Here is a 26,042-nt window from a genome sequence, read left to right on the forward strand (position 1 = left end):
TCTCTGTCTGGGGGTAGAGTGGATGTAGATGATGCTGGTCTATAAAAGACTAACAGCTTGCATAACAAGCCCTTCTGGGGAAGGGTGAGAGGAGAGGTATAAGGGGTCTCCCCTAGACAGCTTGTACTTCCCTGAAATTATGGAATTGATGGGAGAAATGGAACATGGTGTTTGCCATAGAGTTGTTAGTGGATCGGCAATGGCCGGGTTCAAGGGCATATGTTGGTCAGAGGACATACCTTTCTCTATGATGTCAGTGAGGTCGTAACCTTGAGGGGTGCCACTGCTGAGTGTAAACCCAGGGTGTCAATGACCCTTTCCACCAGAGTCCTACATTTGGAAACATTGTGTAGATAAGGCTGAGACTGTTGAAACTCTAAGTCTGGTGACATGTCCAGACCCCTGGCATCATGGAGACCTCGAGCCAGCTGCTGTAGTCTACTCTGGTGTTCAAAATAGTCGACCCCACCCGAGCCCAAGCTCGACTGCAGCATGCTGCTTGAACCTTTCAAGAAAGGAGGACTTAAATTCCTCCCACTCCTGGCGGGTGGTAGACCCCGCCGACTGCTTACCTCTTTCCGTCGACGATGCAGAGTCCCAACAATGGCGAAGGCGACTTTCTTTCTTTTTTCGTGACGAAGATGAGGAAGAGTGGCTCCTTCAGTGAGAACTTTTCTTCTTCCACCAGTGTTTTTCGGGGTTATGACCCTCGGTTTTGACCTCCGAGGACCCAACCGTCGACCGCACCAGAGATTTCGATGGCGGTCGACACAGAGCAAGCTTAGCCGCTCGGTCGCAAAGTGACTTCGGCTGCATCTTGGTGCACGATGGGCACTCGTCAGTCCCATGACCCGTGCCGAGGCACCAGAGACACAACTTGTGTGGGTCGGTTAGGGACATCGTGGTGCCACAATCGGTACACCGTTTGAAACTGGACACTTGTGCGACCAACATATGCATAGAGGAATTTCAAAAAAGATCACGTTTTTCTGACGAAAACATTGAAGAGACTAGCTGCGTGTTCCTAAAGCAGCGTGTTAGCATGCAGAAAAAAGGAACTGAGATCGGGGCGTACTGACGCGGTACTTATGCAACGCCTGGTGTCATGTTCGGAGCCGACAACCAAACACTAAGCAAGACGGATCGATGTTTGACGGCTGGGTCGAGGTCCACTGCGCCCCCTGTCGAGGATTTTCCGAAGCAGCGAAGCTGGAAGGAATATCTATCAGATGAGGAATCTGCGGGAGAAAAGCAATCCACTGAAGGAGGCCGTGAGTCGAAGCTTGTCATCCTAAGACCCTGATATCTGTTGTGTGAGAAACTCATGGCTATTCCCACTCCTAAACCCCCTGGATCCTCTTCTCAGGTGGCCAGAGAAAGGCCATCGCTCTCGAGGGTGGAGAAGCGAGGGAGGATCACCTGGGTGGAGAGTCCTCCGAGTTTGGTAGTGGGGTACCCTCAGGCGAGAAATGGTATCCTCCTTTCCCTAATAAAGATCTACCTAACACTCCCCCTACCTTTATGGGCTACTACAAGACTGCTCCCATCATTTCCCCACTTTTGACAGTTAAAAGTACTGGGATGAAAAAAAGAGGAGAGTAATAAACACTATACCTTCCTTTTACCACTGAGAAGATGCCTGCAAAGAGTCCGGCATGACCCTTTAATCATTGTCAGGCAAACCCAAGTGAATACACACACCTGCAGCCTGTTAACTGGTTGCAGGTGCATAAAATGCAGGTCAGAGAAGGAGAGAGGCGAAATAGGGAGGCTCCATGGGAGAGACCAGCAGAGGAACTCATCTATGGAGGCCGTCGTGGTGGGACCAGAGCAGGAGCCAGGTCACCGGCAGAGACCGGGATGAACTTGTGTGGCCCAAGACAAGAGGGCAGTATTGTGGCACAGGTGTGGGAGTCTCGAGTGTGTCGAACAAGCAGCAGGAGCTGCGGAAGAAGCCTGGAGAGGAAGGAAGTCATCCACGTCTGAAAGAAGCCGCTCTGAGGGAAGACTGTCCGGCAGGCGAGCAGGGCTTGCATCAGAAAGTCTAATGGCCTCCCAAACAGAGAAGCTGCAATGGGCATCGGAAGCAGCTGCTATCAGCCGGTGAGTGTCAAAGGGAACACTTGGGCACTGGGGTGCTCCGAACAGACCGGAATTGGAAAAACTTTATGAACAAAGCAAACCTTGAAGGACAATTAAAGTGCCCATGTGAAAATAAACTACAGAAAAGGGCATAGGTGTGAAAGGGAGCCACAGAAGGTGGAACAGGAATAAAACCCCACCAAAGTGAACTTTTATGAATTAATACAATGCAGCAAGGCCACAGACTGGCCACAGATTGGAAAAAGGTGTGTGACACAGTGGCAGAATCAAGAGGTTAACAAGGAGAAGCCAAAGACGTGTCAACTTGCCCATAAAACCAAGAGGCCAACAAAGCAGAAATAAGTGAAAGTGACTTGGTACTTGGGGGCAAGAGCTGAAGAACCTGTGTGGACCAGAACCTAGGGATACTGGTTGCACGACCTGTGATGGGTGGATCTTGTGGTCTGACAACTGTGCCTAGACCAGCGAGCCCTGAATGAGTTGTGAAACAAACCAAGGAGAAATATTGTGAATACACTGGTGTAGCCAACCAGAAGGAGAATCAAGTTGACCCCGAGTTTTGTTGTACTTATTGAAAGACTAAATTAAATCTAGCGGAATTGAAATGTTGGGGAAGGGTACCCAGAGACTTGATGAACTGTACATTGTCTTGAGGGCCAAGTCTGAAGACCCCTTTACTTTGTGAACTGTGATGTTTGGAACTTGGGGAAGGGAACCCCAAGGATTATTTGGAACTGTGTTGCCTTGAATGTGAAGAAGGGAATCTTAAGGATTTTTGTGGAACTTTCTTGCACTGGGGGGAGGGAAGCTGAAAGCTAGGTGAGAGCTGGAACCAGCTCAGACTTTGAGTTGAAGACTGTTTATTTTGTTAGTAACATCCCTACACATTGGTTAGAGTTAATTGTGAGGGCAAGAATAGGTTTTGGAAACAGACAGACGTTTAAGTTGAACTCTTTGATTCAGACTTTCCTTAGTTTTGTTCAGGTAAGGAAATCGCACCTCAGTATAGGGCAAATTAGGCCTTCAACCATCCTATTTAAGTTAATACATATCTTTTGTTTGAACTTCACGTCTGTTGTCTGTGTCTTGCTTCATGATGCCTTCACAGTTGCCAACGGGAATTCAAGAACTTCTGAAGTGGTCTCATTCGGAACTGCAGTGTGGGAGCAATGTGATGCACAAGGGTTTAGGTTGATTTGCTGTAAAAAATTTGCTCGTTGGAGAATTGGTCAAATGTATTTTTTATCCATAAACCCACCTCCCACATATATATGCAGCAAAATGCAGTAAAACAAATTGCAACCAATTCTCCAAAAAGCAAATGTGCAACACAGTAATCAACCAATCCCATGCACAAGAACATCCTTCCTGGGGGGGATTTGAGAGACCGTACCTCTCCTCCCAAGGCGTGGTGACACAAGCAACAGTGTTGAGACGTGAGCCGAAGAACAGCAAGTTCTGAGCAGGATTAAGCTGGACTTTGCAAAGTTCACTGAGAACTACAGTGATGTTAGACACAGGATACTTGATGTTTTGCGCCGCTAATGGAAGTGATGGGGTGCGCACCAATCTTTCATCCCCAAGGGCAGGCCCTTGAATTGATGGTGTTTTCCTGCGACCTTGATTTGGAGGAAACGCCTGAGCTGCCAATTAATGGGGATATGGAAGTATGCATTCTCTCGATCTAGAGAGGATAGAAAATCCCCTTCTTTCAGCTGGTCCAGGATGTGTTGCAGCGTCACCATATAATATGATAGGATAGAATAGGTTATTTACAATGCGTTTAATACCCAGAGGTTTCTAAGCGCGGACCCGGGGATCGAACCTGTGTTGCTCTGTGTCGTCTTGCTTCCAAGGCGAGCACTTTGCCCGTGAGCTATCCCCCCCCCCCCTGAGAACATGCAAAACGTTTGAATTTGCTGAGCTTTCTGAGGTCTTGTATGGGTCTCCACCATCCTGATTTTTTCTTCACCAGAAAGTATCTGGAGTACACTTGGTTGTCGCGCAGGTGCGCTGGTGCAACCTTGGTGGCCTCCTTTTATTAGGTGGGACTGTACCTCTTGCAGCAGCAGGTATTGTCATGATGGCAAAATCCAATTCCAAAAAGAACACTTTAAGGGGGTTGTCCTTAGCCTGCCATTCCTGGTTAGCTGCACGACATAGTTAGAGTCAGGCTTTCCATTAGGATTGGCTACTTCTTGGGTTACTAACATGGCTGCCCGCTTTGTGCCTGGGAATAACCTTGCTGGTCTAGGCATTCTTTGAAAGCCTCCTTATCAGCCCCGCCCCCTGGCAAACTGCGCTTCGCGTTCCTTACTGCCTCTGCAGTGTAACACGTACCGCAACGCTACAGTTCTCCTCAGATCTTAGTTCATAGCTATTAATTACTTTCACTTAGTTTTCCCTTAGTAATTGTTGCCCGTTATTTCTTTTCCTCCGCACTCCATAGTTCCCCAGTTTCCTCCGTTATTCTATAGAAATTACCTCAGTGTTATTCCATTCACACGTTCTGAGGCATTTTCTCCTCAGCTGTCTTCGGCTGTCCAGCGTAAGTTTTTTCCGGAGTTGCACGCAAGTACTATTGGGAACACTTGATTTTTTCATTAATGTTTAGTAATTTAAGAAAGAACGTTACGTGTTGCCTTGTACGTTCATAGCTTTGGTCTTATGACGGTTTTTCCGTAGTTTCACAATTAGGTTAGAACTCATTCATATGAAATGCCTTTCTAGTAGGTTACACTAGTGTTGTTGGGCTGATGTTATTATGCCACATTCTCACTCCGCATTATATTACAATTAGGTCAGAACTCATTCACGTTAACTGCTTCTCTGGTTGGTTACATTAATTATTGTTGGGCAGATGTTTTATGCCACATTTTCACTCCGCATCTTATTTAAGTAGCCTAGGGATACGGTTATAGAGAGAAGGGTTTCATTATTCCAGTCAGGAATATTTCTCAGGCCCGGTTTTCCTTCATTTCCAATTTACTCTGAAATTCTTGTCATATTAGTAACCTGCTCATTATCACATTTAGCCACACTTCATCCACTCTACTGAAATTAGCACTCCTCATTCCATTTTTTCCCATTACAATTCCAAAAGCTCCCTACAGTCGAGTATCTTCATTCTTTCAGGACTTGCGCCCCTGCGTCTGAGCAGGATGGATAGCTCACAAAACCAATTATACAGGTGAGCGTTCTAGCTATTGAAGAAGGATTTTTACCTAGATGTAACGTTATGTATTGTGGAAAATTGCTGGATACAAAAGGTTATTCTAGGAATGCTAAGCCATTGTTTAACATTGCAGAACATATCTGATAACCCATTCAGAGGAAACTTGGGTACACCTATTCCAGTTCAGGGCGCTCCTGCGTGTCAGGTTTCCATTATATGCCCCATCGGATAATTAGAGGAGGAGTTCACGTAATAACCAACTGTCTAGTAAACTCACGGGATCAAACGTTTTTGGGTCCAAATTGAGAGGGTCTGCTATGACTCAGACCCTTTCTCCCTTGTTTTTTGCACGTCCTTTTGCAGAACGCTATGGGTTACTGTGGAAACGCTGGCGGCCATGGTATTCGCATAGACGCTCAGGTCTACGGTGCCGTCCCGTGCGTAAGGTCAGGTGACCTGTATTTAAGCTGTGCCTCCGCGCACGGCAGTGGTTCTGAATTTGTCTAAATTCCTAAAGCTCCTTACCTCGTATCTTGTTTTCTTGGCTTCTTGTATCCCCGGCCCTGTCTTGTTACCTGCATTACCTCCTCCTTGTCATTGCTACCAAGTCTTGCCTGCTTGTACCCGACCCGGAACGACCACAAACTGCATTTGTCTGAATCCTCAAGTATTACCTGTTCTTACCTGACCCGGAACGGCAACGGACTGCATTCGTCTGAATCCTCAAGTCTTACCTGTTCATACTCGACCCGGAACGGCCACGGACTGCATTTGTTTAAATCTCCAAGTCTTACCTGCTCTAACCAAAACTGGAACGTCCACGGATTGCAACTTCTTCAACCCACAAGTCTTACCTGTGTTTAATCTTCTTTCTGGAACTGTCAAAAGACTTTTTTGGACATTCAGGGTTACCACGCAAGGGACCAAAAGACATTGACGCATCGGCGCAGGATTTAAGGAACATCAGCGCAACGGCGCCAGGATCAATTAACTGTTTAGGCGTCCTTGTGCCGGCGGGTATAGGAAAACCAAAGACATTGTGTTTCCCAGACTACCAACTCATTTCCCACATTTTCTGCAGCGACTATCCAGGACACTCATTTGGATCCAGGACACTCATTTGGTAAACCCAAGACACTTATTTCTGCTTTCCTAATTATTTCTTGTGCTCTTGGTAATAGTCCCTTTTTGCTTTCCGGGTACTCACTGATCTAACTTGGAACATTCGGTCCCAGTCTGATTTTCTTGTTTGTATCAGTTCAGTATCTTGCTTTGGAGTTCTCATTGCATTTAGCTTCTTGTCAATGCCTGATTAATTTTCTTGCAGCCAGCTGTTGAAGTACCAGGGTGTACCTTATTTCGGGCAGTACTCACCTCAAACTGTCCTTATGTGAACTTGAGGGGTATATTGTCAGAAAGCCTAAATTGCATCACGACGTGTCAAGCCACCACTACTATATTGAGCTCCTGGTTCCAGATAATGCGGAGTTACAGGTATAGGCGTTTTTCTGCCTTTGGGATGGAAAGATTGGAGGTGACTGGGTCAAGGAATTCCAGGGTATGGCCCTCTTAAATGATGGGTAGCACCCATTTGTCGGTGGTGATGGATTTCCACTGTGTGACAAAGCTGGCAAGCTGCACCCCTACTGGGGTGCTGAAGTGGAGGGGGGTTGTCAGGGTAGGGCCCTGGTCAGGCCTGCTTTGGCACTTGACTTGTGGAGGAATCTCTGCGTTATCACTGGCTGCCTCAATAAAACACTGTGATCATCCCTTTGAAACTTCTTGGGTGGTGCCGGTGTGGGACGTCTGCGGACGGTGGGAGGATCTATAATACCTTGAAGTCCTTGAAAACCTTGATTTTCCTGAGCGAAACGACTGGTGAAGCTGTTGCAGAGTACCCAACGAACGAGCTACCGCAGTGTCCGCCTTGATAGCCTGCAGGGTCTCAACCTTTTTTCCAAATAGGTTGATGCTGTCAAAGGGCATATCAACAACTTTGGACTGGACTTCCGAGTCTTCACTTTGGCAGGCTTCCCAAATATTGTCTAGCACTGGAATGGCTACTACTAACCTTCTGGCTAATTCCTGCCTTTGATAAAGGAATCTCTCCTTTTCTGCTCCTCTGGAAGGATATCAAAGAGCTTTGCTGCTCATGACATGGGAGCACAAAAGGAGCCAATCTCATGATGAGGCGAATCTCTTAGAGGTAGTTCTGCTGGCTCACCATCACCTGGCACCAGATCCTCAAAACTTGTCTGTAGAGCGAGTGTGTGGAGAACTGTCCATCGAATAGTCGTCGGTGTCCGTATCTGTGAGAGCGACTGGTGGCAAAAGTGGGGCCTCGGGGGAGGGGAGGTCCTGGGGAGGGGCAGGGGGTTTCTGGGGAGGGGTGGGGGGCTGCTGGGGAGGGGGTCAGGAGGTGAAAAAGATCCAAAACTGGAAGAACAATTTTGTAAAATCTCCCCACGCAAAAACCTGACAACAAAAGAAATGGAAAGGCACTCCTCCCAGGGTTTTCTTATAAAGCCATCACTATTGAAGAAATGGAGAAAATCCTATCTAACTTAAGGCACATTTCCTGCCCAGGAGACATAATACCAACTAAGATCATACTAACCAACATAAAAATCTTTGCACCAATACTACAAAGGTTTGTCAATGCCTCCTTTGCACAGAGAAATGTACTCACAGCCATTAAGGAAGTTGCAGTGCTGGGGAGGGGTTGGGGGGTGCTAGGGAGGGGGTCAGGAGGTGAAAAAGATCCAAAACTGGCAGAACAATTTTGTAAAATCTCCTCACGCAAACACCTGATAACAAAAGAAATGGAAAGGCACTCCTCCCAGGGTTTTCTTATAAAGCCATCACTATTGAAGAAATGGAGAAAATCCTGTCTAACTTAAGGCACATTTCCTGCCCAGGAGACATAATACCAACTAAGATCATACTAACCAACATAAAAATCCTTGCACCAATACTGACAAGGTTTGTCAATGCCTCCTTTGCACATAGAAATGTACCAACAGCCATTAAGGAAGTTGCAGTAGCTCTCTTTTGTAAAGAAACCTGGACGTAACCCCAAGGACCCAGCTAATTTAAGACTGATTATAAATACGCCCTTTCTACTAAAAATCCTAGATAAAGTGTCAGCTTTACAATTACAGACTAATTTTGAGTCATCTATCTTACACTTAAAACAGTCGCACTTTAGGAGTAATCACGGGACAGAAAGTGCCCCGATTAACTTACAAACCCAAATGTTGGAAAGGCTGGACGAAAGCAAAACTGGGCTGTTGATCCGTTCGGATCTCTCAGCTGCTTTCGATTTGCTAGACCACTCCCACCAGCTTAAAAGGCTAGCAGCTACCGGGAACTGCTCTAACGATACCATTAAATGGATAAACTCCTTTCTGAGCGAAAGGAACTCCAAAACTTGTTGGGGAAAGGCCTGCTCTAAATCAGCCCCAATCAAATATGGAGTCCCTCAAGGGGCATTGGTCTCGCCAGCTTTGTTCCAACATATACATAAAGCATTTATGTGAACAATTGGAAACAAAGGACCTACATTTTATCAACTATGCCGATGATTTCCAACTAATATAAGACTTTTATGGAGACTATACTACAGACTCTGACAATTTTAATTCCATCTATGCATCCATTAGGGAGTGGACGGTTAAAATTTGATGTGCCTTAACGGCTCAAAAACCAATCATGATTTTTGGCACAAAACAAGCAAAGGACTAACTTAGTCAGGCCTACTTAAGTTTTGAAGTGGACAACTGCCTTAATTCCAGTGGTGGAAAGAGTGAAGACACTCGGCACAGTGTTGGAAGCATCATTTAACTTCGAGGCGCATGTCAATAATGTTTTTAAAAACTCTCATTACCACCTTAAAGTGTTGCGCTAAATAAACCCACTGGTCTTGCGCAAGAATTGCAAAACTTTAGTCAGAGCCATCATCATGTCTCGCCTGGACTATTGCAATGCTCTTCTCAGTGGAGATAGTAAGGAGAATGTGCATAAACTCTAGATTATCCAAAATGATGCTGTTAGAGTAATATGCAATATCTCCAGGAAAGAACAGGTTACCAGCCACCGAAGGAACCTTCACTGGCTGCCTGTAGAAAAGAGGGTCCAATATGAAATCCTCTCTCTGACCCATAAATGTCTATATGGCAATGCCCCTGAATACTTCAAACAATGACTGACACAACACTGACCCAGCAGAACACTGCGTTCTAGTACAGCGCACCTCATTGCAGTCCCCTCTGTGAAGAGAATGAGAGGAAATGGCAAATAATTCACCATTAGAGCTGCTAAGGCATGGAATGCTCTCCCTGAGGAGAGTATTCTCCTCAGGGAGAGCATAGAGGGACTCCATATTTGATTGGGGCTGATTTAGAGCAGGCCTTTCCCCAACAAGTTTTGGAGTTCCTTTCGCTCAGAAAGGAGTTTATCCATTCAATGGTATCGTTAGAGCAGTTCCCGGTAGCTGCTAGCCTTTTAAGCAGGTGGGAGTGGTCTAGCAAATCGAAAGCGGCTGAGAGATCCGAACGGATCAACAGCCCAGTTTTACTTTCGTCCAGCCTTTCCATCATTTTGGTTTGTAAGTTAATCGGGGCACTTTCTGTCCCGTGATTACTCCTAAAGTGCGACTGTTTTAAGTGTAAGATAGATGACTCAAAATTAGTCTGTAATTGTAAAGCTGACACTTTATCTAGGAATTTTAGTAAAAAAGGCGTATTTATAATCAGTCTTAAATTAGCTGGATCCTTGGGGTCTCTGTAAGGAAGAGAAAATCTCAGTATTCAGGAAAAAGGTGAAAACTTTACGGTTTGATTACATATTTCTCTAGCTCTCGACTCTTCGTTGTCCTGTCTCCAATAACGTCCTTGTGTGAATGTGTACCCCAATGCCTGCGGGCTATAGTGCGTTAGTAATAAATAAATAAATGCCTTCCCTTCAGTGGTATCAAGTGGTGGCGGAATTAATCATAGTACGACCTGGTAACATGCCAAGTATCCCTTCATTTTAATAGCAAGATCCTTCCTAGACGAGGAGAAACTAGAACAGAATGTCTTGTTTGTAGAGCGGGTCAACATCATAATCAAACCAGTTGAAAAATATAACCACCTGTTCTGTAGGGCATCTAAGTATTGTGGGGAGATGTCTGAATGATGATGTCAAGAAACTCTTCAGAGAGATGCTTTATGTGTCATAGAAACCACTTTGAGTCTCAAGGCCAGTACAAGAATTTGTAATGATTTATTAGTGGGGCCTAGTGCCGGACCCCTCATCTCCTATTGGATCCCTACCCTAACCAAGGTGTAAGTAACTCTGGGTTAATGCTACTGAACATGTGCCGTCTAAGTTCTTGTTCTTTTGCTAACAATGAGGCATTTCCCTAAATGCAGATTGAGTTCCTCAGGGACATCCTAACTTTCCCTACTCTCGACATGGGATATTTTTCTAATGGGAATCTGGAGCAATAACTGTGGTTGCTCGGTAGGAATAGTCTATTCCACTCATACGTAATCTCGCCTTTCCCTTCCACTCTACCTGCTCCTTCTCCCCACCAGACTGCTTTCCCTCTCGGGTTTTACTCCTTCAGTCTCTTGCCTCCACCCTTTGAGGTTACCGCTCTCCTTACTTCTTTTCCTTCCCCTTTACCCTCCCACTCTCCTCCTGCCACTAACGCTCTCCTCCGACCACTATCCTAACACTTCTACTACTCTCCGCCCAGCCCTACTACACAAGCACCCTCCTTTCACCCAACACTAGTATTATCACAATCAGTTCTTACTCTATCCTCACTACAGACTCATCTCACACACACATACACCCCTCCCACTCATACTCATGAACCAATACCTCACCTTTTCCAACGGTTTCTTCAACAATCTGCTGCTACTTCCTTTCTGCTGCTGGTCTTTTGGTCTTTCATATCCACTGCTGACCTCACCTGGTAACTTCCCATTTCCTTTCTTCCCTTAAGTTAAGTAACCTAATTTTCCCATCAAATTCGGGCTCCGGTCCCTCCAAGGGCTTTCAGCAAACAGTGCTTAGGGACCACAATTATGGTGAAAGGCGATTTACAAATGTCTAAATGAATAAATGAAACTTCCCTTCTCAGGGATTGATTCTCTTCCCCTAGCCAATCTTAGTCCTTCACCCCACCTTGGACTTGGATGTGTAAAGACAATCTTTCAAAAGGGGCATAAATCCTATTGGATCTGCAGGCACTCACTGTGTACTGGTGGTGTACCGAGTCTCTGGTAAACGTTCATACTATGGGGAACATGTCCAAAATGTTGTTGACAAGTCTCTGTTTTTGCCTCTGGCAGGTGCGTCTAACCGGTCCCATGCCATCCATTGATTGCCGCATACGCTTGTGGCTTCCACTTGGGGCTATTCTCACCCTTCCCTGATCTTTGAGATGCTCCACACTGGTTCCGGTTGGCATGACAAGTCTCTCACAGGACTGGAGGTTCTCTTCAGACTTCAGTGATGTTACAGCTGCTCAGACAGTCTGATACTCTGCTGTCACAGTGGATCTGCACCAGGAAGAAAGATAATGCCAAACATTGTTGGCAAGGGGCATGGTAGGAGACCTGGTTCAACACAGATGCATATAGGCACAATGGAAAATAGGGTTTAGGGCGTGCCTTGCCGAGTTTGTGCTCAGTCCTAATGTTGGCTCTGGATCAACCTCATCACATTCCTCCCGACCCCCAGGAAAGGGCTCTACACCTCTTCCTGAAAAGGTCAAGTCTATGGCACATATGTCAAACTTCACACACCCAAGAAACCAGTATGCAGCGTGGCGTGTAGAACCCTACCTCTGCTCTCCATTAGTCTGTGGGTGTGGTAGTTGCAACAAAAAAAACAACTGGTCTCAAAGTCATATACTAAATCATATGGAGATACTTGTCATTGCTGATAGTGGCATTTAACCGGAACTTAAATGGACCTTAAAGAAATCCATTTTTAGCACATTGTCCATCCATTTGGACTCCCAGTCTGTTTTTGAAGCTTCCTTAGGAAATTAATTTGGAGATGCATTTGTGAAAACATAATTCAAGTCAAACATGGCTTCATGGTGTTTTCTGAAGTACTTTCATCCACTTCTGTAGCCGGTTGCACACTGCTCCAAAACTATAAGAATATTCCTTTTAAAATAATTACTGATTGCTGAAATCTATTTGATTGAATAAAATCCTTTTCCAATAAGTCAGTCCGCCTGTCAGATATCTAGGATTCCACCATATGAGACAATCGCAGTAAATGTGCAACTCTGCCCACCTACCGTCATGTAGAAAAGAAATTCTATGATGCAATAAAGGTCCAAGCTAAAATAAACGAATATTCTCATCTCCCCACGATAATGATAGCGCTGCCCATTCACTTTGCACTACTAACCCAGTCAGAGAAATGGAGATCAGGTTGATGCAAGTAGTGGAAAGAGAAAGAGCTGGCCCTCGGATGCAGAAAGGTGAACTTCGTCATGCTGTACAATGTGCAAAAATGCTGACACCCTTTCAGACAGCTGTAGCCCAGGACTATCCATTGGCATTAAAATTCAATAGATGCTGCACATATTGACAGTATAAACAAATCCCCCTTGATTTCCAAATATTTGTGGGCACAGGATCTGCTGAAGCAAAACATCCCTCCAATTAACACATTTATTTCATCAATCTTCAAAGGCACAAAATGAAGATCTAAAGAGGTAAAACTTAAAGTTCATCCACAAAATTGAAATAATCCAATGACACAGGAAAATCATGCAGAGAGCAAAAGAAATAAAATGATGAAAACGTTCTGAATAGGGAAAATGTCTGGAATGGTTCTCATGTATTACTTGCAAAGGGGGACATGGGCCAAACCACCAAATGCCAACACTTGGTTAACTGTGTGCACTGCACAAAACTAGTATCCAATTTATTAAGCTTTACAGGCTTTATAGTTTAGCTCGAAGGGGGCACAGTGATACCATGAAAGTAAATACTGAATTAAAATGATGCAATAAAATGATGCAATAGACATGTTACAGCAATCAAACCCTATGGCCCTTCAAATGTAAAAGAAGGAGATTTTAACATTTCTTTCAAACACATCTACTGCACTACAATCCCCTAATTCAAGTTTTAAAGCATAGTCATCTCCATATGGCTTGACTAACCTTGCAGTGCGTAGGACATCGTTCCAACACGCTTCACCATGTTGACCTTGTCCTGCGGCGTTATTTTACTTGTAGCAACTAATTTATCACTTTCCTTCACTTTTTCTATTGCACCCTGAAAAGAGAAATGCAATATTTCTATGGACGACATTCGAAAGAACTTCAGAAAGTAGCAAACCCTCCTCTGAAATCTGAAGACTGCGAATTTGAAGTAATATGAAAATACATGACTGTTGAAAGCTAAACAAATCCATTAACCAAATTTCATTAGCATTTTCCTCCTACTAGGAAGAAACCATTTCAAGATTTACATTAATGCAATGTCTTTTTAAAATGTGTTGTTAGTGGAATAATTTGAGGTCGTGGGGAAGGTACAAGCACTAAACCAGAATCATAATAGTACAATAATGCAGATCTTCATATGCATTTCTAAATATAAATCCAGATCTTAATTTCCTTGACCCAAGGGTGTTGAGCAACAATCTAGTATAACTATTCTTGGCCACCAGCACCCAAAAGAAAGGTTTTGCTCCTTCCTTGAGAGGGTGAAGTGTAGAAAGACCGTACTTATTTTGGGTGCCCAGAGCCCTACGTGCCAACATGCACCATTTCACTGTGTATATGCTAATGTAGTCTCCTTTTTTCCATTCTGTGATTCATCCTCCTTGATGTATAATATGGAAATTTAGGACATGCCCCAATATGCAAATAAGAAAGCCAGACTGGACTAGCATCTCCCAAATGGAATAAGGCATGGATGACAAAGCCCCTCATGCCTGGTTATGAGTCATTAATTGGTAATAGATCTTTGAAGGGGCGCAATATCCTAAACAATTTGGAGCAAAGCAAACTTCCCTGGTATGTCTTGCATCATATTCATGGAAAGAACAAATTACTTACCTCTCGGTAATCTTCTTTCTGATGGACGTTCCTCCCACAGATTCCTCATCTATGATATCCATCTCCCAGTGCCAGATGCTCTTTGGAAACTTTTCTTCTGTCGCCACGGGGCAAAACACATCTCTGCATCAGTTCAGCCCAAAGCCTCTACGTGAGAGGTAAGTAATTTGTTCTTCTAATGGAATCCTTCTTCCCAGAGATTCCTCATTTATGATGGACTCCAAAAGCAGTACGAAGACCTGGAGGAGAGGGTAGCAAGGACACCACCTAAACCAGAAAACTCTGACGGACAGCTCTGCCAAAACAAGTGTCCTGACCAGACATAGAATCCAAGCAGTAATGCTTAAAAAACGTGTGCAAGGAAGCTCATGTAGCTGCCTGGCAAATATCCTGAAAAGGCACTTCGTATTTTAGAGCCGAGCTGGCGGCCAACCTTCTGGTGGACTCTGACACTCTGAGACCGGTTTAAGGGTATTTGCATTGAATGCATTCCATCGAAAATGGAATGCATCAAAACGTTTTCAACGAAAACTGATGCATCGAATTACCGTACATCGAAACTTTTTCATCGGAAAGGGTTTTGTTGTATAAACACTTTACATTTTTTGCATGAAATTCGATGAAACATGCTTAACGTTAAAACGTTATATGGAGCTGTCCAGTGCTGAAATCTTTAAAGTATTTCGTCACTGGACAGCTTCATGTAACGTTTTAGTGTTTATTGTTTATTGGGGGGTTCCCCCATACCGCCCAACCCACAAGGTCACGCCCTCTAACCCTAACACTAGTGTTAAACAAAAATCCATCAAAATCCAACAACATGTATTCAATGAAAATGCATTTCGATGGAAAGGGTTTTCATGAATAAAATTTGTTGGATAGTAAATCGAGGAAACTAATTTTGATGGATAGACTAGATACCTCTGAGACTTCTATGCCGGCCAGATCATAGCATTTTGAGGTGCAAAGGATGATCCACCAAGACAGGGTCTGTTTGCTAATAGCCCTGCGTGCTCGGGCACCCTGATAACCAACAAAAAGTCGGTCATCAGTCCTGTTCTGCCAAGTCCGAGAGACGTAGAATATGCCCAAACCGGATCGAGCCAATGGAAACGCTCCTCTTCTTTTGAAGAGTGAGGCGGAGGAAATAAGACAGGAGGATGGATCTTTTGAGAGAGCTGGAAATCAGAGACCTATGTGATGAATCCTGCACTAAACCCCTGCCTAAAGTGTCCTCCCAGGTGGCCAGGGAAAGGCAGACGCTTCCTGATCATGACCTTGTGGGAGGTGCTCTGAGGAAGGATCTCTAGGGAGGAGACAAGGCTCAGTGTGGTGAGGAGATTCAGTAATTGTCTCCAAGAGGGAAGAACCTTTTACCAATACCAAGGCATGTAATGGCTTATTTTCGTTACGATTTGTCTGATGCTAAAATTGAACATGTTAATGTGGATAACGCTAATATAAAATCCCTAAACATCTTAAGAAAGGAAAGCGTGTCTGAGACTTATTCAGTTAGAAATCATCCTAACTCCCAGAGGTACAGTGAAAGGAAATCTGTAAATAATGGTTTAAATGAATTGCCTTCCCCTTTTCAAATAGACTCTTGTGATGTTTCCTTAAATACATTTAAGAGAAATGAACCTAAGGTAAAAAGTAGAAAGCAGACTACAAAACCTGATTTTTTTGTTGGGGACTTCAAGTCCCATAATTCCCCAAGTCCTGGGACGAGGAAGCCATGTTGCAGGAGTGGTCAGCTTGTTAAGGCAAATGACCCACACCTGAGAGAGGCAGAGAGGTTAAAAGGCTCCCTCAGGTGCAGGCCATTAGGTGGAGTTGGAGCAGCAGCAGAAGGAGAGCAAGATTTTGACAGTCCAAGAAGAAGTTGGTGGAAAGAGGACGCCGGCACCATTGTAAAGCAGATTCCAGCTGCCGGTCCTGAGTGGGTCCTTTCCCACCTAAATCTAAAGTGGTTGGACAGCGTGAAGCAAGAAGGCTTTCTCGCATGTGAACCGAAATGTAGAGACTGCGCAGCAGGAAGAGTGCAGGAGACCGTGGCTGAGAACTGGTGTGCAGCCAAGGATCTTCGGAGAAAGTCTGGCTCTGTGACTGCGTGTTGAGAATGAAGGCAACTTCAACGAGGAAGTGTGTCAGTTCAAAAGGAGCCAGAGCAGTGGAAGTCTGGCAGCACGCAAAGGGGTCGAAGACAGCAGCCGGGGAATGTTACTGAGCGTCCTAAACCCTTGCCCGAACATAGGCAGACAACTGTAGCAAAGGAGAATCAACAATAGTAGCACTTGCGCATTAGTGATAATACCTGAATGGCACCAATTTAATATTAAACTGAAGAAACCAGATGAAATACTAATCGCGTGTGCCTAGCAGTGATTCTGAAGTGAAGGCTGAGCTGTTATACTGAAAAATAACCCCAAAGCCGAATGAGACGTATAATACGTTGGCCAGAAGCGAATTGCATCATGTGACAAACATCGCAATCTGAGAAACCTGAATGTAACCAAAGGGAATCTATTTTGTGTAACGCTGGCCATTTTCTTATTTCTGCGACGCTTTGCAAATGTATTCTATGCTTAGATTCGCACACGGTGCGAGGCCATGGCTTGAACTCTGAAATACTAAAACAGACAAGAGTGCAGGACTGTACAAAATACATTGTTTTCCCTACTCAACATCCTCGAAGCCGAGCAGAAGCCGTGCCTAATCAGTAGTCCATGTGCCGGTCTGTCTAGCTAGCACTGTTGTAAAAGGCAGTTTAACATGAATTATATGCTCGTAGCGGTGCTCCTTCATGGAGGATGGTATTTTCTGCTTCAGAACTGTCTGACCCTTAGCTCATGAGCCGTAGCAAATAGATAATGTAGTATGGAATGTTTCTCTTCTTAGAACAAGATATCCTTACCGAGCCAGAGCTCCATGTTCCTCGTAGCAGAAAACTGTCTCTTCTGCCTTTGCTAGAATAACTAATGTTTAGACTGAATGAAGATTTGTCATAACATGTCATAATTGTCAATCACTAAACCCTAGCCTGTATGACATGTATAAGGGCGGATCGAATAGCTTCTAACTAATGTTGATGTATGATGTATATATATATATACTGCTGCTTAAGCGCTGTTCGCTCTCTCGCATCTCACGGGGTCTGGGAACACACGTTGTGAGGCATTGAGACACAGTCGGCCGACTGAGAATATCTGAATAAACTCAGACTTGTTTGGAAAACTAACCTTGAGTCTGTTGTGTCATTATAGTACATGGTTATTGTGCCTTAGTTTCCATATGCAGTCTTTATGGCCTAGCAACTATGGCACCCGAATAGGGACCCTCCCATTTATGCTCCATCGCATACATTGAAGGCAAAAACGAGTCGAGGACGAAGCCGTCGGACCGGGATCGAAAGGTGTTCGGGGCGCCCCTGCAGAAGTGATGAAAGACACTTCTGCAAAGATGTACACAGCTGATCCCTGATCGACGAGCTGCGCCTAGAGAGCATCGAGGCGAGGGTCCTGGAAACAAGGCAAATTGAGCCAGACACGCAGTCGCGACAATTCTTGGTTGCAACTGTATATGGGCAAATTGCGTCCTGAGTGACAAATTGGTTGATCAGGTGAGTCGTGCCTTAACCATGCCTGGGAAATTGTCTTCCTGTTTAGTGAGTTTTTTTCACTGCGGTAGACAATCTTTGGAAACTGGCCAGGTCGCGCCACCTGAAGGCTCGCCGGCGATGAGATGTACATCAAATATGGAATACGGGCAATAATGTTCAATGCGGTTTGGCATAGGCAGACCAGACGTGTATCAGACCTTCAGTGGCCTAATAATGGAAGCTTTGAATTAGCATGCATAGAACACTTAGAATCAGTATTGCTACGCAAATAGGCCAGACCTGCAGCGTTCGACGTTTTAAGAGACTGGAGAAAGGAAGCTAATCTCTGTTTGAAAAGTAGGGAGAAACACGCACGTAGACATAAAACAAATACAGAGAAAGCGCTAGAACATGATCAGCACCAGCAGACAGAAGCCATTAGGAACATGAATAGGGACTTCCAATTAGATATACAGAAAATATATCTTTCACAAGATTTGCATACATCAGATGAACCAATAAACAAAATATTAAATAAGCGAAGAAATTAACAAAGTACTGACCCAGTTGCACCTCCTCCTTATGTACCCCCTATTCCTGTGATTTCATCCGCACCTGCAGTAAGCATTCCCTCTCCATCTGTCCCTGTGACATCATTTCCTCCACCTCCTTCAGAGCATGAGTTGTCCGCTTTAGCTGGCAGTTCTACAACAAAGGGGCCTGAAAGAGGAAGTCTTAGACAGACTTGTAGTACAATTAGTAAGGGAAGGAAAGAAGAACTGAAAGAGTGGGCCTGAAACGTATATTGATGATGACAATGAAGCGACTGTGCAAAGTTCCATATCTAATCATAGAGGCCTTGGTGAACAACAGGTATTGTTAGAATGTATGGGGAATTATCTGGTTAAAATATGGAGTGATTTGACCGATAAAGTGGTACAGCAAGAGTTACGTGATTTGGTTGTCCTTTCGGATTTACGAGATGATGCGGCGAAAGTATGAGAACATGTAAGGCGATTATTTGTGTATAAGTGAGAACTTGATCGATTGCATAAGGAAATAATGAAAAAAGATTAACCGCATATGTCGTACATTCAAAAACTGTTTTTTCCGCGTTGAAACATGTTAGTGAAGACATGCGAATTTGTACACGAGATGCGCTTAGATGAATTACGGATGCCGCCATTTCCCCGATTGAAGTGCATGATACGTTTAGTCAGTATACACCAGAAATGCAAATAAAGGTGTTGTAAGTTAAGGTGGAGTATTTACAGGATGAATGTATAAAAAATAAGATGTGTTGTCCTGCTGATTTAATGACAATTTATAGAAGAGCATTTTCACCCGATACTAGAACGACTGCTTTTTCTCTTGATCTAGCTCTGTTGCTTGATAGACGAACAAATGTAGAATCTCCTATGTTGCAATTACCCATGAGGGAGGCGCTTCCCACGTTTGTCCCGAAAGTAGAGGTTGCTGCCGATGGAGCGACTTCAGCACGAACGATGGAAGCTCATTATATTGCACAGTTTGTACATGTCCCATTTTCAAGGCAAGAAGTAAATACTATGAAGCAGACGGTCCCTGACATTAGGAAAAATCCAGCCGGATTCTATAAGGAAACTGAATCTGTTTTAAATTCATCTGTTTTTACGCTCAGTGACATTGATGAACAAGTTACTTACCAACTGTAACGTTCTTTCGACTGGATGTTCCTCCCACGTATTCCTCATCTTGTGATAAATCGTTATCTCCAGCTTCGCTGCTGCGGAAAAAATAAATTTTCTCGGCAGAGGGCGCTGTGCTTGAGGTCGTGGCGTCGATTGTCCCTCGACGTACTCCGTACTCTGTCGACGTCACCGATGGTATAAATAGCTCGAGCCGCGCCCGTTGCTTCAGTTCTGTTTTTTCGATGAAACATATAGGAGGAACACCCAGGCGTGTCCCATGACCGATACATTCTTCGTGAGAGGAAAGTGTAAGAAAACGTAAACTGTACTGTGGGGTAGGATGGGAGGGTCAATGAGGAATAGGTGGGAGGAACATCCAGTCGAAAGAACGTTACAGTTGGTAAGTAACTTGTTCTTCGAATGGATTGTGTCCTCCCACGTATTCCTCACCTTGTGATAGGCTCCCATAGCAGTACCATTTTTTGGAGGTGGGAGTACCAATTTCAGTTTTCGTGGACAGAATGCAGAACTGCCTTTGCAAATAAACCCTCGTTAGAGGAGGCAGTGTCCAAACAATAATGTTTACCAAAATTATGCATTGTTTTCCAGGTTGCAGCTGCACAAATGTCTGCTGCCGGGACTCCCCCCTTTGGAGCCGCAGAAGTAGCCATTCCCCTTGTAGAATGGGCACGAAGCCCATCTGGTGGTTCTTTTCCCGCTAATCTGTAGCATTCAACTATGGCTAATATGATCCAGCGGGAAATGGTCTGTTTTGTTACAGATGAGCCTAATGTTTGACCAGTATAACCCACAAACAGTTGGTCATCTTGTCTCAATTTAGCCATCCTAGAGATGTAACAACTAAGAGCCCTCTTGGGATCTAATCTGTGTAATCTCTCCTCTTCTTAGCCAGATGAGGAGGAGGATAAAAAGTAGGTAGTACTATTTTTTGTGACAAATGGAAGTCCGAGACTACTTTTGGCAAAAACGAAGGTTTAACTTTAAGGACTACCTTATCTTTATAAAAAATAGTATATGGTGGTTTGCATGAGAGAGCCTGAAGTTCACTAACCCTGCGGGCTGATGATAGGGCCACAAGGAGGACAGTTTTTAGAGTCAAAAGCCTCAATGGACATGAGTGCAGAGGCTCAAAAGGTATGCAAGTCAAGAATTTTAATACTAAATTTAAGTCCCAGGTTGGTACATGAAAAGGTACAGGAGGGTATACATTAGTGAGCCCCTTTAAGAATTGAATTATGAACGGTATTTTGAAATATGAAACCTCTTTCGAGGAGCGCTTGAAAATGGACAGTGCAGCAAGGTATCCTTTGATTGTTCCTATCTGGAGCCCCAGATTAGCTAGATGTAGCAGAAAAGAAAGCACCATTGGGGTGCCACACTGAAAACGGTCCACATCTTTGTCTTTGCACCAGTTACTAAACCTATTCCAGCGACATCGGTTGCTGGTCTTCTGGCCGAAAGCAAGATTTCCATTACGTCATCCGGAAGATCCCAATCCTTGTATCTCAACCTCTCAGAAACCATGCATGAAAGTTGAGTGTCTTGACCTCTGGATGGAGAACCCGACCTTCCTCTTGCGAGAGAAGATCCTCTCTTTGCGGGAGACGGATGTGAGGGCAGATGGACATGTCTAGAAGGTCAGGGTACCACGTTCTCCTGGCCCAATCCGGGGCAATTAGGATCATGGTTTTCCTGAACTTTCTCAACCTCCTGATTACTTGAGGAATCACGGGGACTGGGGGAAACGCGTACAGCAGTGGAAACTTCCACTCCACTACGAATGCGTCTCCCAGAGCTCCTCTTTGAGGAAATTCCCTTGAGCAGTACTGATCGCACTTCCGGTTGATCGCGGTGGCAAACAGATCCACTTGAGGGGTTCCCCAAAGGGCGAAGATCTCCAGAAGGACTTCCTGAGCCAGCTCCCACTTGTGAGAGACCGTGCTCTGCCTGCTCAGAGCGTCTGCCGCCGTGTTCTTCTCTCCGGCTAGGTGAATTGCAGACAGAGAGATTCCTTATCGTATTGCCCAGAACCAGAGCTGCATTGCCTCTCTGCACAGTGGCAGTGACCCTACACCTCCTCACTTGTTGAGATAGTACATGGCCACTGTATTGTCTGTCATTATCAGGACATTCTTTCCCTGCACAGAGGGCAGAAAGGCCTTCAGAGCTAGTCTGATTGCCCTCAGCTCTAATAGGTTGATGTGTAGTTTGGACTCCGATGGAGACCAACGACCGCTGATTGTCAGATCGTTGGTGTGTGCTCCCCACCCCGTGAGTGAGGCGTCCGTCACTACCGTTATCTCCGGCCATGGTTGCCAAAAAGACTCGAGAATGTTGTCGTTGCAGGCCCACCATAGAAGATCCTGAGCAACTGCGCTCGGGACTTGCAGAAGATCCGACATATTCCCTGAGAACTGGGACCACTGAGTTCTGAGTGCCCATTGAAGGGATCTCATTCTCAACCTGGCCTCTGGTACTAGGAAAATGCAGGATGCCATGAGGCTGAGCATCCTGAGAAAATCGAAGGCCAGTAGATGTTGGCCATTCTGAAACTTCGTTACCATCTGCTGGATGTGGAGAGCTCTCACTTCGGGAGGCGAGGCTTTTCCCGATGAAGTGTCCAAGAATGCTCTGATAAACTGGAGCTTCTGGAATGGTATCATGTGGGACTCCTTGAAATTGAGGGAGAAGCCCAGTTTGTGGAGGAAGTGGCAGGTGATCGAAAGATGTTCCTGAGCTTTTTCTGGAGAACTTGCTCTGATCAACCAGTCGTCCAGGTAGGGATATATGTGAATACCTCCTCTCCTGAGACTTGCTGCCACAACCGCCAACAGTTTGGTGAAAACCCTCGGGCGGAGGTCAACCCGAATGGCAGAACTCGAAACTGATAATGAGAATTGCCAATCGCGAACCTCAGGTACTTTCTGTGCTTTGGATGGATTGGCACATGAAAGTAAGCACCCTGAAGGTCCAATGATACCAACCAATCTTGGAGTTGGAGAGCCTGAAGGATCTGAGAAAGAGTCACCATCTTGAACTTGTCCTTCCTGAGAAACTTGTTCAAGTTTCTCACGTCCAAGATGGGTCTCAGTCCTCCGTCCTTTTTTGGGATGAGAAAATACGGGGAGTACCAACCCCTGTTCCTCTCCGCTACAGGTACCAGTTCTACGGCACCTTTCTCTAGCAGGGTTAAAATTTCCTGCAACAGGAGCGGATCCAGAATTTTGGCGGAATTGGCTCCCGGTGGATGATTCTGAGGCCTTTTTAGAAAGGGGAGACAGTAACCTTGGGCTACTGTTTCCAGTGCCCAAGCATCTGAGGTAATGCCCCGCCATTCCTTCAGATGTTGAGAAATCCTGCCTCCCACTGGTGTTTTGTGTAACAAGGTCTCAGAGGGATTTGGAGGCGGCTGCAGGAGTGGCTGAGGGTACAGATGCCGCTCCTGAGGCTGATTTTGCACCTCTTTCTCGTGCTCCATGAGGGAAGTTTCTTTTACCCCTTTGAGAAGCCTGTCTTCTTCCTCTACCAAAAGAGGAGTAGTATCGAAAAGAAGATCCCTCCAGGAAGATGAGCCGGAATAGGGTTTTAGACGCTGGCGCAAAGAGGCGCTAAGTGATTTAGCTGCCGCTTTCGAGTTCTGAAGTTTTTCTAGGCTTTCATCAGCCTTTCTGCCAAAGAGCCTCGAGCCATCAAAGGGCATGTTGAGGAGTCTAGCTTGCACATCCAGTGCAAATCCCGACTTCCTCAACCACACAAATCTGCGTAGCACAACGCTTGCAGCCATGGATCTGCTGATACTATCAGCAGTATCGAGTCCAGACTGGAGACATTCCCCCATTGCCTCCTTCCCGTCTTTGACTATATTCAGGAAGCCTTCCCTTTCCTCGCCTTCCGGAATATGATCAGCTGCCGCCGAAATACAGTCCCACAGGGTATGGGTAAACCTGGCTAGGGTACAGGTGACATTTGCCGATTTAAGTGCCCTACTGCCTGACGTGAAAACTTTACATGCCCAGGCATCCATTTTTTTATCCTCTCTATCTGGAGGGATAGTTGGATAAGCAGTTTGTTTTGAAGTAGATGCTGCCTGAATGACTAAACTCTCTGGAGTCGGATGTTTATTCAAATATTCAGGATCCGTTCCAGCTGGTCTATATTTTCTTGGAAAAGTGCTATCTGCAGCAGCAATAGTTTCTGGTTTCTCCCAGTTTTTCTCCACAGTCCTTTGAAGGGCCCTGTGAAAAGGGAGAACAGGATCTTTCTGAGGTCCCTTGACGATAATATCCGTCATGTCATCTTGTTCAGAAATGGGTGAAGTATTACCCCAACCCATGTATTCAACTAGCGTGTGCTGCAAACTCTCACCTCAGAACAGGTTATCATGCCATGTTTTCTCTGGAGAGGAGCGCCTGCTACCTTTTGTGAAATACGTGTAAGGAACTTGGGGTTGGTCACCCTAAGTTACCTGGGGGCAACCAGACGTGGTCTCCCTGCTCACTGTGCTCAGAGAGGCACAGCTTCACCTCACTGATGAGGCCCAACAAGGCTGAAACACGTGTATGGGGTTGCTGTCGGTACTCTTGTTCAGAGAGGAATTGCCATAGCATTTCGGTGCTGGACTGCCCATGTGGGCGGGACAAAGACTGATATGCAAATGGATATTTCCCATCTGTGAAAGGTACAGTGAGCAAAAAGCGTGTGCTGCAAACTCTCACCTCAGAACAGGTTATCATGCCATGTTTTCTCTGGAGAGGAGCGCCTGCTACCTTTTGTGAAATCCATGTATTCAACTACCCTGGTCATAAGACCCCTGTACCCAGCATCTGCATGCTCTGCAGGATAGGTTTGGCGAACTCTAATTCTGGGGATGTGTCAACTCCACTAGCAGAATGTAGAGTATCACTCAGGTCTCTCATTCTAGATTCCTGGTCAATAAGTTCCTCAGGAACTTGTCTTGTACCATAAGTAACTCCCAAAGGAGTAACCTCGTCTTCTTCTGAAGCAGACTCTTCATAGATTGCTGGCATAGATTTGAAAAAGTCTGATCTGGGCAAAGGAGTGAATCTCCTTTCTTCCTCTTCCATCTGCTTCGAAGGAAATGGCAAATCCCTCAAAGTTTTCGAGGGTGTCTTCTAGGTTTTCGAAGACGACTTCGATAATGGCGTCGATGACGCATTTGGCTTTGGTGTCGAAATTATTGACGTCGAGGGCGTCGACGAAGTTGTCGAAGTCTTCGACGACTTGCGTTTCTTGGCCGGCACTGGAGAGGTGCTCGACTCTCGAAGATTCTTCGACGGTTTTACGTCGACTCGAGGTTTTTTGTATTCCTCGACGCTACTGGTCTTGGCCATAGTAGCCTTGGACTTCCCTTTGTCGTCTAATGGAGCGACTTTAGGGGTATGGCTTTTTCGAGGTTCTTTCGAGGGGGTCGAGGCCGCATTCTCGAAAACCTCCCTCATCTTTTTGCGGAATTCTTCCCACTTACTGGGAGAATCCGATTTAGTCGGACAACACATTTCTTCGGTCAACTCTGAAGAAGAAAATGATGAGGGAGATCTATGGCTCCTCTTCATTTTTTTTCGATGACGACGAAGAGTGTCTCGATCTACTCCTAGATCGAGATCTCTTCGAAGGCCAATTGGAAGGAGCGACAGATTATTTTAATCGATTTGAAGAGGTATTTGCAGATTTTAGTGGTCAAGATCTAAGTACTGAACCTGGAAAGAGATTGCTTGTTGATAAATTCGTGCGAGGATTGTTACCAAAAAAATCAGGCGTTAATAATAATATCTGAAAGTGCATGGCAAGCAAAAACACAAAGTGAAGTATTACATATGGCCCAATACTATGAGAATAGAGTGAAATCAGAAAAGGATAAGGAAGTAAGAGAAAAAGGAGATTTGAAAACAAGAGTGTTGTTACAACAGGTAGCGAACAACAACAGAGGTGGTGAGAACGCACCGTCTAGAGTCCAATTTGCATTAACGTCCAACATGAAAGGAGGACCAATAGGTATTAATCAATGTGCCTATCGTAGACAAGAAGGCCATTGGCGAGCACAGTGCCCGCATATACAGAATAGAAAAGGGAACTATTCCAAGAAGACTGTCAGGATCCAATCCCGTGAACCCCTCAGGAATAACAGCCCCCTGGCAGCAGTGGGGCTAAAGCCCTTCACACTGGCCCCAAGGGCCTTAAAACTCCATCAGAAACATACATGGAGTCAGTCCTGGTGCCTTTGGCGCCAGGCTCATTATCAGGAATAAAGCAATATCAGTTTTGGACATTAATCCAACATGGAAGCCTATTACACAGCTCAGTTCTTTAGAACCAAGCCATGCGGTCTAGTGTTTTAGGTGTGGCTGGGCCTGGAACTACTTCACCTGGGCTATT

General features: G+C 45.2%; 1 protein-coding gene across 2 annotated transcripts in view; it reads right to left on the reverse strand.

The window, feature by feature from the left end:
- The window catches only part of SNX9 (sorting nexin 9), a 1,580,311-nt gene that overhangs the window by 124,251 nt on the left and 1,430,018 nt on the right, over positions 1 to 26,042 (reverse strand). For both annotated transcript variants that reach the window (XM_069607724.1, XM_069607723.1), the window contains one exon: positions 13,461 to 13,575. In XM_069607724.1, the coding sequence (XP_069463825.1) occupies positions 13,461 to 13,575 (115 nt within the window). The remainder of the gene's footprint in view (positions 1 to 13,460; positions 13,576 to 26,042) is intronic.

This window comes from Ambystoma mexicanum, chromosome 4q, assembly GCF_040938575.1.
Source record: "Ambystoma mexicanum isolate Mex_15411 chromosome 4q, UKY_AmexF1_1, whole genome shotgun sequence".
In the NCBI taxonomy this organism is placed as follows: Eukaryota; Metazoa; Chordata; class Amphibia; order Caudata; family Ambystomatidae; genus Ambystoma; species Ambystoma mexicanum.